This window comes from Trichomycterus rosablanca, chromosome 19 (genome assembly GCF_030014385.1).
Source record: "Trichomycterus rosablanca isolate fTriRos1 chromosome 19, fTriRos1.hap1, whole genome shotgun sequence".
Taxonomy (NCBI): domain Eukaryota; kingdom Metazoa; phylum Chordata; class Actinopteri; order Siluriformes; family Trichomycteridae; genus Trichomycterus; species Trichomycterus rosablanca.
The window spans coordinates 3,310,819-3,324,696 of NC_086006.1; the positions used below are offsets into that span (position 1 = coordinate 3,310,819).

At 41.1% G+C, this 13,878-nt stretch overlaps 1 protein-coding gene across 1 annotated transcript; it reads left to right on the plus strand.

The window, feature by feature from the left end:
* On the plus strand, window positions 1-13,650 carry rnd1b (Rho family GTPase 1b). Its single transcript, XM_063015311.1, has 5 exons — window positions 1-120; window positions 974-1,061; window positions 10,885-10,994; window positions 11,441-11,575; window positions 12,499-13,650. Exons 1-5 carry the CDS (start codon window positions 1-3, stop codon window positions 12,742-12,744), a joined length of 699 nt encoding a protein of 232 aa, XP_062871381.1. The 3' UTR covers window positions 12,745-13,650.
* The last annotated feature ends 228 nt before the right edge of the window (window positions 13,651-13,878 follow it).

Here is a 13,878-nt window from a genome sequence, read left to right on the forward strand (position 1 = left end):
ATGAAGGAAAGAAGAAACACACAGCCGCTGGTGATCAGATGTAAACTGGTTCTGGTTGGAGATGTGCAATGCGGGAAAACTGCAATGCTGCAGGTTCTGGCCAAGGACTGCTACCCAGAGGTAATGTGACATTTAATTCATTCATTACTATAATAAAGTCCTGCTTTTAAATGACTTAAAACAATGATTAAAAGTCCTATTAAGTATTTCAGTTTTAAATTACGACTTAAGAAGTTGTGGCTGTCAGAAGAGGTAATTTATGTTTGCAGCAAGAATATATATATATATATATATATATATATATATATATATATATATATATATATATATATATATATATATATATATTTGTTCATTCATTAGCATTACATTAAGATCAGCATGCATGCATAATCAATAAGTTCGAATCTAATAATCAGCATGATAATGCATCGATTTAGTTGTTAATATGACAGCTGATATAATAGTCAGTATGAATACTTTCAAATTATGCAAATAATATGAAAAAACATTGAATTTGTAATTGCAATACAAAATGCAATTACTACAACAATTAATATAAGATCATACTGATATAATAATCAATGTGATAATGCACTGAGGTACTATCAGAAAGCACTGATACTGTATAGGAATTCTGATACAGTAATCAATACAAGACAGCAGAAACTAAACCAATGCATCGATGCAGTAATCAATACAGAATGCAGCTGATGTAGTAAGCAATGTAAGAAAAGCACTGAGAATGCACTAAAACAGTAATCAGTGCAAGAATGCATTCACTGTATATAGTAATACATGCAATATAAAGATGCTAATATTAATCAATGTGAGTAGGTGTTGCTGTACTATTCAATATGAGCAGCTATTGCTATAACTGTTATAATAATCAGACCTGATTGAAATGGCTGTGTATTCATCTGTGTGAGATTAATAGAGTGCTAATAAGGTTGTGTGATGTGTGTCTCGACAGACATATGTTCCTACTGTGTTTGAGAACTACACAGCATGCCTGGAGCTGGAAGACCAGCGTGTGGAGCTGAGTTTGTGGGACACATCAGGTACGATCTGCCAGTCTGGCTTTTTAGGGCAGTGGTAAATAGCAGAAAATGTTTTCTGCTGTTGCTTCAGTATTTGGTGATACGCTGATGTTGCTTGATTTTATATTCAGGTATCTGGTTAGAGAATCAAGGCTCAAAGCTTTTGTTATCGTATCTTTGATCACTCTACTCTAAAATTTGGTTCATGTGATGAGTAACAATCTTCTTCTGAGAGTGAAGATAACAGTTATGAAGTAGAAGCTTTCAGACAGTATCACCCTCGTTCCAGCAGCTTCTAATTTAGGACAAACCTGGTTTTAGTGGGTCTTGGATGACATGTGACCATCCAGACACATTAGTGCTAATGCAAATAAACATTGGACTTAAAGTTGCTTAAATTGTTTAAATGTCCCAAAATGACTTGTGAAAATCTATAATGTGCTACTGAGATCTGTACAAAGCGTCCTAGACTTTTTGTAATACTGGTGGCTTAGCCTAAATGATGATGTGTATACAAGCTTTTTTATATGGACATGTAGAAGTCATCAGCTATCCTCATTTTTAATCATTAAAAAATACTTAAGGGACATATATATGTACAGTATATGTGTACTTTCTAAATACAACATTTTGGCTACTGCCCATCTTGAGTTTAAGTCTTTTGAGTTTAAGCGTCAGATTACATGGCCACTAAAGTCTGCTGTTGTATAAATGCTCATTTCAACACAATACGGCTTTACATTCATGTACATTCATGCAAATAAATGTATTTATTTGTTTGTTGATTATTAGAGGCTAATTAGAGCCTGGGTGAACCATCTAAACCATCACAGCTATTTCAGACCCACAGCAACACAGTCGTTCTGTATTTAAATGAGACGAGTCCTGACCAGTTATGGTAATTTGATTAGGCAAACCAGATGATCTGGTTTTGCTTCACAGAATTTAACAATGCCAATGTTATCTATGTTAATGTGAGACTATAGCTACTGAGGACCGTGGTCTCCTTTTCACAGTCGAGTTGGCACCTTGCCTGTATATCATGCTGATGTGCGCTGACAAGGGTGGTTACAGTTTCTTTATCTGTTCTGCTGCTAAATCGGGACTGAAAATACAGTGGTGTAGCGTTTTCGTGATCACAATTTTGTCTACTGATATGATAATTGTAGTTAATTAAACTAGTTTCTTGACAATAATTTATCTGTCCTAGCCATGACTCAGCTAATGTCTGAAGAACTATATCATTATTTTGCTTTTAGATTTACCGTGGTGCAAGATTTTAGCCAGTTCAGTGTTCTGTATATTTGAAGCAAAGAATGCTGGTAACTCGCATCCAATTACAAGATTGCAGTCAAGACAAAAATAATACAAATAAATAAGAAAAAACTAATACGTAATGTTAAAGAGATCTAAATTATAAGATTACTGCCCTGAGCATACCATATAGACAGAAGTATGTAGACTTGCTTCTTATTGTTAAGTTAGTGTTTTTGACACATCCATTACTTAAAGGTAATATACACCAATTAGGCATAACATTATGACCACCTTACTAATATTGTGTTGGTCCCCTTTTTTCTGCCAAAACAGCCCTGTAACTGTGCTGCACTGTGTATTCTGACACCTTTCTATCAGAACCAGCATTAACTTCTTCAGCAATCTGAGCTACAGTAGCTCGTCTGCTGGATCGGACCACACGGGCCAGCCTTCGCTCCCCACGTGCATCAATGAGCCTTGGCAGCCCATGACCCTGTCGCCGGTTTACCACTGTTCCTTCCTTGGAGCACTTTTGATAGATACTGACTACTACAGACCGGGAACACCCCACGAGAGCTGCAGTTTTGGAGATGCTCTGACCCAGTCATCTAGCCATCACATTTTGGCCTTCAAACTCACTCAGATCCTCACGCTCGCCCATTTTTCCTGCTTCTAACATCAACTTTGAGGATAAAATGTTCACTTGCTGCCTAATATATGAAGAGATGTGATGAAGAGATAATCAGTGTTATTCACTTCAACTCATAATGTTATGCCTGGTCAGTGTATACAGAGAATTATACAATATAAAGTCAGTTATGTTCTAACTTTGGGGGAGGCTCGTTCCTGCTTAAGCCTAACAATGCCAATACACACAAAGTTTTGTTTGGAGGAACCCCTTAGCCCTGGCCTCAACCCCAGTAAACCTTGAATAAAGAACCTTAAACATGTTTTTGTAATGGATAGACACAAATTTCCACATGTACACTCTAAAAATATAGTGTACAGTCTTTCCAGAAAGGGGAATGCTGTTATAGCCTCAAAGAGGCAGCAACTGTATATTAATGCCAATGGTTTTAAAATGGGATGTCCAACAAACTTATGGTCAAGTCTTATAATGCATATTGCTTTTTCTGTCATCCCATTGGTTAATAATGCTTTATTAGAATGGAATAAAACCCTAACTTTATTATAAACATGTGTAACACTGCAGTGTGTGTTTATGTATAGTCATGAAGAGCGCATGGCTGCTGAGTCAGTCTCTTCACAAAGGCTTTTTGTTGTAGCTTGTTGACCTGATTTACACTGAACTGTGTGAGTGTGTGTGTTAGTCAGTGATGCTGAAATCATGGCTGAATACTCAGAGCCGGCATGTGATGCATCTCGCACCCGTTACTCATGTTTACGTAGAACATCCTCCACCCGTAGCGTTAGCATCATCAGCACTGAGTGGCTCCGGCTGCTTACATGTGGTGAGGGGGAATTTAGATGTTGCTTTATTGTATACAGTGTTTATCCAGAACATTCTGTCTTCTGTTGCTGCCCATCCTCTTCCTCTTGTATTCCTCCAAGAATAATAATCTTGTCCATGTGTCCATCATGTATCCAAAATAACAGAGCTTCACTGTGGCTTTGATTGAGAAATTAGGTTTGATTTGGATTCATTTCATACTGTTGCATTCCTTTAGTGACCACTGTATCCTGATCAGGCCTGCAGTGGTTCCAGGTCCTATTCCAGTGCAAAAAACCCTGACTACAGGGCAGACATACACTTTGGACAGAGTGCTAAAGCATTGCTTAGTCACACCAATTCACACCTACTGGAGTGTTTGGGACGTTGAAGAAAACTGATGTACCTGGAAGAAACCAGGCAGACGTGGGGCAGGGGGTATTTCTTCTTGTTTATAGACACTAGAACAAAAAGGTCAATAAAATTGTGGCCACAGGGTTGTGTCCTGTATCATCTTGGCAGCCGCTGTTTGAACTGATTGGTGTGTTTGGAGACGAGCCAGTGCAGGGGCAGAGCGAGCTTTAAAGGATGAGCATGGAGGCGAAAGGGCACAACAGGAAATCAGACAGATGAGGGCAGAATTAAAAAATTTTCCTTACATTACATGGATATTTTGCCTCATGTATTAAGAAAAAGGCATGACTCTTCTGGCCTTGTTTAGCAAAATATGGTTTAAACCACTAGTTCATTCCACACTGGGATGGCTGTGATTGTGTTGTGTTGGCGTTTCATGGTGCTCGATAGCTCTGTTCACTGGGTTATCTCAGACATCTTATTCGACCTCTTGACACTGATCACACAGACCAACTGGACTAGACTGGACACTCTTTTGGAACTAATTTTAACATAGAGCAGTTTATCACCTGTAACAAGGTATTTATTATGTTAATTGCCACTTATTTCTGCAAATCTGAACTTGGTAGCTGCAGCAGGTGAAGATTACATACGATGACCAAGCAGAGCGGCCTATAAGCACATTGGAGCTTTGACTAGATTAATGAGTTCTTTCCTGATAGAAGCATCGATAGCTTGACTCAGGAGCAGGAACGGCTCCCGGTCGACCCCGTGAATGAGGAACGCCCTACAGGTCATGGATAGCTGCGTCCTAGCAAGAGGGGGCCTTCTTTGTATAATTCTCAATGGGGACCCTGAAGGATTCCTGGCCACTCTGTATCTTGGTGAGGACAGAGAACATGCTGGCGGGGGTTGCGTGTAGGAATGCGCCAGGACTCGTTCCCATCTATCTTTAATGGGAATGCGGGGGGTGGGATGTGCTCACTATTTTGTTCTGTTCACCCTTATACACAGATCCTTTATAGTCATTGACCTCTCCCAGCCTTGTCTTCCTCGCATTGACCTCTGCAGTGTCGATTAATTCAGAGATTTTTTTAGACCTTAATGGTGTTTAAGTTTGACTCCTGACCAGCATTTCCAACTTGATGTGAAATCTGAACTGTTGCCAACCAGTAATTTTATGTGAGTTTACATATTTTTAATTGTTAGTTTTGAATAGGGATGCAGCAGTAGCCTATCTTACTTAAATATAAACACATTTTCATATCAACAAGTTTATTTAATGATAAACAGTCTAACATCGTGAACAAGACGTGATGTAGAACAGTAAGACGAACATAAACAGAGAGCAGAACCAGTTCATCATTCAGAATGTAGATTTTAAATGGTAGTCAGTTCCAACAGTTCATTAGTTGGTAGTTGCAGTAATAAGAAGGTCGCTGGTTCAAGCCCTACCCCTGAGCAAGGCTCTTAACTCTTTGTGCTTTGGAGAAACTCTTAAGTTGTTTTGGATAAATGTTCATTACAAACTCTAATAAACATGCAGTCGATGTATTAAAGCTTTTCCTGACAAGTGCAGTTATTATAAGCTTATAAACAGTTTTACCCCTAAACCTGGCACAATTTAATAATATAACAAAACATAATATGAATGCCAAACACTTTTTACCTTGGATTAGAATGGCAGCGTACTTAAGAAACAGTAAACTGGCGTGTGCACATTTATAGTAAGTCTCAACTGAATTTAAACAACCTTTTTAACACACAGAATTTACCAAACAATGACTCCTGATTAGATAGACCAAGACCAGGCTTCCAAACTTCCTTTCTTAAAAAAAAACAAACCATTTTACTCAATCACACAGACCAGCTGGACTAGACTGGACACTGTTGGAACTAATCCTAACATGAAACACTTTATCACCTGTAACAGGCAGCTGTAGCCTGTTAAGGTTAAGGTACTGGTCCAGTAATCAGAAGGTTGCCGGTTCAAGCCTCACCACTGTTGGGCCCTTGAGCAAGGCACTTAATCCTCAATTGCTTGCACTGTATACTGCCACAACTGTAAGTCACTTTGAATAAAAGTATAATGACTGACCTTTTTAACACACAGAATTTACCCAACAATGACTTTTATGACAGTTATTGGTTAACTGATTAATCTGTAATATTCCTATCTGCATCCGTGGAGGAATGAATTCAGAGCTAGAAAGTCAAATCACCTCACATTAATGAACAGGAACTTACAGGTGCTTTTACACCAATATTTTACACCTTAGTGTGGTTTATTTAGAACAGTGCATAATCTGGTGAAAATCAAGAGTCAGGAGTCAATGGCTGGTTTGTTACTGGCAGCACAGACTACTGATTATCAGTGAGGTAAAGGGAGTGTGGTATAGTGGAAGTATAGTGTTTGCTGTAGCTTCTAGTAGTCGATCAAGGGAGTACTTGGACCTAAAGTAAGGTTAAATGCTTACTGGAAATATGAGCAGATAACATCAAATAGCCAATGGGGACCATAATCGTTCAATTACAAATTCCCAATTGAATCCAATCGCCATTGCATTTTCTTTTACAAATCCAGTCCATCTTACATCAGCATTACAAGCAACTCGGTTGAAGTACAAGGTCCCGGATCCAGTCTGACCTCATTAACCAGAAGAACGGCAGCAGTGACTGAAAGGGTTAAGCAGATGGAGTGTGCTGTGATAAGGCTTGGCAATTGGCTAAGCATCACACAAAAAGAGAACGCGGCCCACTCTGTCCATCTGTTCCTCACAAGGTTCTTCCTGGGAACGGTTGAAGGCCTTTACATACCCATCACATGAGCTGACCTTTACAGATCTGTGGACCACTCCACCCAATGGAGAAAATGTCCATTTACATTGGAAGTATTAATACTTAATCTGCTTAGGGCATGTTTGCCAGTAGTGATATTCCAATATTCCAAGAATACTGCTACAATGGAATGTTACTGGAAAGTGGTGTGCATGATTTAGACCAGTTCCTATGTACAAGCTAAGAAACCTCTGTGTACTAGTTAAGAAATCTCTACTGGTCGAATCTTCCACTGTCCTACAAAGTCACTGATGGGAGTATAAAGGCTGATTATTTTCTTTTCTTTCTTATCACATTCACTGAGTTTCTATGTAAGACGTTCTCAGTGTGATCCTTCTCTGCAGACAAGAATAAAACTCTCAGTCTCTGAGGTATTTCCACCACACCATGCAACCGTAATATAATGTAGCAAGGATTAAGGAATTCAGTTATTTAATATCTAATAAATGCATTGTTGCTGAATAGCAGTGGAGCTCTGGTTTGCCGACAACATGCCAGTCCTCTAAAGGTTTGCCTTTGGATCTCACATGGCCAAAACGGGCAAATACCTGGTGAATATGCAGAGAAATTCTGTCCAGACATGGTTATTATTTTTTTCATATTTTTTAATCTAAGAAACACACCAGAAATCGTTGGTGGTGAAGCAGTTATTACCCATTCTTCAAGATCTCAAACTACATGATGTGTTAACATTTAAAGAACATTTACCTCTTCGTCCCATCATAGCGCCCCCTGTCTTTGTTTTCCTCATTGTCTTTTATAGCATTGTCTGTGCTTCTAGTTCATTATTATTCCAGTGCACGTGGGTCAGACGTGTCCTTTGCCAGCTGTCCTGATGTGTAATTTGTCAACTTTAATTAAAAATAAATCCTCTGTATCACAGGTCTGCATGTCTATTGATTGGTGCTTCAGCATCAGGGCGATTGAATGCATCCTCACACCAGGAGCAGCAATGTTGTGACTTAACTATGAGAAACGGATCGCTATATAAGAGCTTCACAGGTGTGATGCAGATTTCTTGACATATAAACAGCCTGTTTGATTACGGAATACTAAAATACTTTAACTGTTTTACTAGTCCAGTAGCTCTCAACCCTTATTCTGCACAAGCATTGCTTTTAATTTCCTTAATTAAACTCATCAGCTGATTTGTGGTGCTTTTAAAAACGTGTATTACTCTTCCACTCATAGTTAAGAAAAACTATGTGTTGACTGTGGAGGTACATAAGTATGTCCTACAGGTTGAACTATGTTCTTTTAAGCTACAATAAACATAATATAACACAGTCTTATGATATCTAACTCTTAGGTCTACATTATGCTGTATTCATTAGTTGTTTGTATTTATTTATTAGGTGGCTAAGTGGGTAGCACTGTCGCCTCACAGCAAGAAGGTCCTGGGTTCGATCCCCAGGTGGGACGGTCTGGGTCCTTTCTGTGTGGAGTTTGCATGTTCTCCCCGTGTCTGCGTGGCTTTACTCCGGGTGCTCCGGTTTCCTCCCACAGTCCAAAGACAAGCCAGTGAGGTGAATTGGAGACACTGAATTGTCCATGACTGTGTTCGATATAATCTTGTGAACTGATGAATCTTGTGTAATGAGTAACTACCGTTCCTGTCATGAATGTAACCAAAAGTGTAAAACATGACGTTAAAAAAACCTAATAAACAATCATCACCTTTAAACATCATACAACACATTGCTTCCGTAATTCTATCCAACTTCTAGAGGAGTTCATAACATCTATTAAAGTGTGTAAACATGTTTTGGCCTCCTCTGTATTTTGCTGTTGGTTAGAAAGTATAAAATGTCGTGCTCAGACTGATTTAATGCTCTCGCAGCAGCACAGAGTAGTTCTGCTCTTATATGACGACACAAACTTGTGGCTTAGAGTTTACCTTGTGAAATTTGGCTTGCAAACTGATCTGATTAGTTCAACTAACTTTAGCCAGTTATTAGCAAGTGATGCTTGGGTATTCAGGCTTTAACACTTACTTTTACCTATTGGTTTGACCTGCCAAAATGAAAAATGTGTATTTTACGGTGTATTTTAAGGTGTATGTATTGATTCTGTAGGAGAATCTGGACAGATTTTGCTGGGTGGGGCTGTTATGTTTACATTTACAGCATTTAGCAGGCGTTTTTATCCAAAGTGACCAAAGTATACTGTCAAAGCAATTAATGGTTAAGGGTCTTGCTCAAGGGCCCAACAGTGGTAACCTGGCATTGGTGGGGCTTGAACCAGCAACCTTTTGATTACTAGTCCAGTACCTTAACTTCTAGGCTACAACTGCCCTTTGAGGGGTTCGGTGTCAAACCTAAACACCATGTGGTGCTAAAGTTTGAGTGGACCAACACGACCAGGATAAAGTAGTCATGCTAGTCCCTTGTGTCAGCCAGATACCAGTTTGGTTCAGTGGATTGCCAGTTGCTGTACATGCTGCACATTTCTTAATCAGGTTTGTCATTGCACCAATGCTGGACAGACGCACCGATCATCACATCAGACTAATAAATGCACCAAAACACACGACTGACAGAAGTCAAAGCCGTTCCCAAGAGACTTTGCCTTCGTCTTTGATCTTATGTCTCACTTGACCCCCGGACCAAGATGAAAACTGCAAACAAAAGGCTTCGTATGCAGTGAGCCGAGTGCGTTTTCGCTACACCAACACTGTTCCACCCAGGAATTATATTCAGGACTAACTGGTGGGTGGGCACGTCTCGGTGTCTAATGATTGGCAGTAGAGGGAAGCCTTTATGGAGGAGTGGGTGGAAGACGCTCTGCAGATGGTAGATTCCGAGGCTGTTGCTGTGGAAACAGGGGGAGCAGAGGTATTGCGTGTGGGACACACACACACGTGAAGATGGTGGTGGGTGGCTTACTTAAGGATTTTCAGAAAGAGTGGGAGCTTCTGCTTGGCCCCAACTCACTGTTCCTGTTGTATAATCCGTAGAATTGAGAGGTACAGAGACCGAGATTGATCGGCACGGATTTGGGGCTCGGTTGTCGTTTCCTCTTCTTTAAAATGCAAATAGAACAACAAGGAAAAGAATGAATGTGCTTTATGATGATGAGATGAGCTTTATCAAGTGATGCTCATCAGAAGAAGTCGGATTCTACGACCTCTTTTCAGGCGGTGCCGTATAGCACGGTACAGCTATAATCCAAATCACAAAAATACTCTGGGCGGCACGGTGGCTCGGTGGGTAGCACTGTCGCCTCACAGCAAGAAGGTCCTGGGTCCTTACTGTGTGGAGTTTGCATGTTCTCCCCATGTCACTGGTCACAATGCAGTAACACAACCCTGACAGGGCATGTTGGCAGTGTATGCTATTATTCTGGCCATGTTTGTCCTTATGTCTATTGCACAGGACACTATGGTACGATACGTTTTTATAACAGCGATCCCACATTCAGTTCTTCTGTCCATTGCCAAGTGTCCTGCGCTGTACCCAAGTACCCATGCTAACGTTGGTGACCCCTTTGGCCAGCAGCAGGCTGTATAGGTGATGCAAGAAACAGTACAAAATTGCAGTTGTCCCAGTATGAATAAATGTGTACAGTACAATGGAACTATTTTCCGTGTATCCCAGCTTGTTTGGAAGTCGAGGTCAGAGTGCAGGATCAGTCATTGTATGGCATCCCCTTTGGATTCTACTCAAAGCTCTACCCACTAGGCTACCACTGTCCAACAAATAGTGTTTGTGTACACACCCATCAGTTTCAACACTCTACGGTGGTGTGGTAGTTCACTGAACCGCTGTGCCAAACGAGTCTCACTCCAGTATCGCCACTGGAATCATCACAATCATCATATTTAACAACCAACTGCCATAAATTATATATTAGTTCAGCGTTAATACAGCAGAAGAATAGAAAGCAAAGGTGTTTGATTTGTATTTATTCACTGCTTAATGTGAATCCTTGCTTCTCTCGTCTCAGGTTCACCCTACTATGACAACGTGAGGCCACTGTGCTACAGCGATTCAGACGCCGTGCTCCTGTGCTTCGACATCAGCCGTCCAGACACTGTGGAGAGTGGACTCAAGAAGGTAGGCATCACTGGGAAATTGTCTTCACACTGCGGGGGTTCTTTAGTGGCATTTAGTGGACGCTTTTATCCAAAGTGTCTTACAGTAGCATTTGAGGGTCGAGGGCCTTTCTCAAGGGCTCAACAGTGACAACCTGGCAGTGGTGGAGCTTGAACCAGCGATTTTTCGATTACTAGTACAGTACCATAACAACTAGGCTACAACTGCCCCCAAAATGGACCATGTCATTGTATTTAACATCTTAGAGTTATGACCGACTATAATTCAAGCAATTGAGAGTATGATGGTGGGGCAACTTGATGATGGTGGGGCTTGATCCACCTTCTGATTACTAGTCCAGTACCTTAACCGCTGAGCTACCACTGCCCTTGGGTTTTTCCTCTGACTTAAATGCTGTGAAGAGTAACTTATCACCCTGACTTGCACGTTTCTGTTTTTCTGTACAGTGGAAAACCGAAATCATGGACTTCTGCCCCAACACCCGAATTCTACTAGTCGGATGCAAAACAGACCTGCGTACAGACGTCTGCACACTGATGGAACTGTCCAATCAGAAACAAACGCCTATTACCCATGAGCAGGTATGATAATCATGAACTAATGTGCAGTTCACCATTTCTTAATGGTGCCTCTCTGATTGGGGTCACTGAGAGCCCAGAGGCTCTTTACCAGTTTATAAAATGTTCTGAGCTGTTTTAAATCAGCTTGATACTGATTGTGGGTGTGTTCGAAAACCTAGTGCGCTCTCTACATAGTTGCATTTTACATCATCCTACGCTCGCTCCCGAGAAGGAGGCTGTTCGAAATCCTAGATGCCTTAATATGCTCACTAGTAAGGTATCGTAAAATTTCAATGCTATTTTGACTCAAGAACGAGTGAGCGTCAGATGCTGCCTTAGTGGCGAAGGCAATCCCAGCATTCAATACAGCACAACTTTTCTCACAGAAAAATAAAAAAACATGGCAGGTGGTGCGGAGAAACGTAAATAAATTATTATTGATTTTTAATTTGTATAAACTTGCACAAATGTATTTATTTGCAAATTCGGGCTTGTCAGTGAATGTAACCATTTTCGGTACACGGAGGGAGATGTTAGTTGACATGCTAGCGCACTGCGCCACCTCATCCCATTGGTTTGAATGGCATGATGCTAACTGTGTTAGCTTAGTGAGCGAAACCCGATGTTATCTTATTAGAATCCTCTCTACTGAGGCAGCTGCCTATGTAGGCAGTAAGACAGCAAGGCAGCTCACTAGGTTTTCGAACACACCCATTGTGTTTCAGACACCCCCTAATTTATACACTTCTGTTTGGGCTCTCAAAGTCTCCAGCTAGAGCTCATGATTAAAGCAAAAATAAACACATAATAAACAATCAAATGTATTTATTTTACCTCTAATGCAGAAATAATATAAAATCTGAATGATGTTTGATGAATGATGATCATTAGTTCAGACACCCACATCCCTAACAGACCTACTTTTATCTCTTCTCATGTCTCAGGGTTCGGCCATGGCCAAGCAGCTCGGAGCCGAGGCCTATCTGGAGTGCTCGGCCTTCACGTCAGAAAAGAGCATCCACAGCGTGTTCCGTACTGCCGCGCTGGCCTGCATCAACAAGCTTCAGCCTCTGAACAAGCCCACTCCCAACCGGCGCCTCTCCAAACGTCTGCTTCACCTGCCCAGCCGCTCCGAGCTGCTGTCCACCACCTTTAAGAAGGAGAAGGCCAAGACCTGCTCAGTCATGTGAGCGGTGGGGTTACGCTCCTCGACCAGCTAGCTTTTCGTCCCCCCCCCCCCCGTGCTTTAGTCCGGGGAAGGGGGGTGAGTTTCGATGTCCTCGTCGATGAAGGCTTCATCTGGGAATCTTTTCTCACCCCCCGAAAAAAAGTCATTTCAGAACAAGTGGACATCACGCTGTCCAGTTTGTCCTGATCTCTGCACCAGTGCATATCCGTCTTTCCCAGTACACTATCTCGCTTTTTCTTCTCGATCGACGTTTGATCATCAGCCGACGTATCCATCATTCGCTGTATTGAGAGAACTGTTCTGTGATTCGATGTTGTGACCAGGTTCACACGCATTCAGAAAATAAGGTTCGGTAATGTGAATCGCCTCTTCGATGTATTATCGGCTCCCTAAAGTCAGACTATATTTTTGATTAAAAAAATTTCAAACCTATATAATATGCACTGAGGAGAGTCTGAGAGAAAGGCTCCTGGAAACGGGGCGTTGGGAAGCTGTGCAAGGTCAGGGTCATTTTAAGGAAGTTGCCCGTGAAAGCATTTCCAGCTGAATTGGCTGCTGTGCAGACTGACCGCTGTAAATCTGTGGCCACGTGCCTGCAGTGTTCGGCTGTTTCCGTAGCAGAATGACGAGATGTTTGAGATGGCTGAGCATTAATGAAGGAAAAATTTGCAGCAAGTGACTTGTGAAGGCAACCAAAGATGAGCTTCCGATCCCCTATGATTAAATACCAACTGATCTAAGTGCCTCTGTATTTAGAGGCAACAAATTGCCTGGTATAAAAAAACGGAGGCGTGTAACTGCCAGCCAATTGGTACATGAGCCTCCTACGTCTGAGTTCTGTAGGAACTCCAAATTTTACAACATACAGCTGAGTTTCAGAAACAATCGTATTACCTAGGGTGACTGTCGGAAAGCTGTTGTAGCATCTTGTTGACATTTGTTCAGTCGACAATAAAAAACTGAGACATATGCATAAAATAGGATAGAATTTTGATCAACTTTTATTAAGCCTATGAGATCAAATCAATCAGACCTCCGTAACGTGCCATTTCTGATGGCTTTTTATGTACTTCTTCAGATCCTTGATGTAGCACTCGATCCTTAATCGGTATGTACAGGCTTTTTTTGGCTTGCT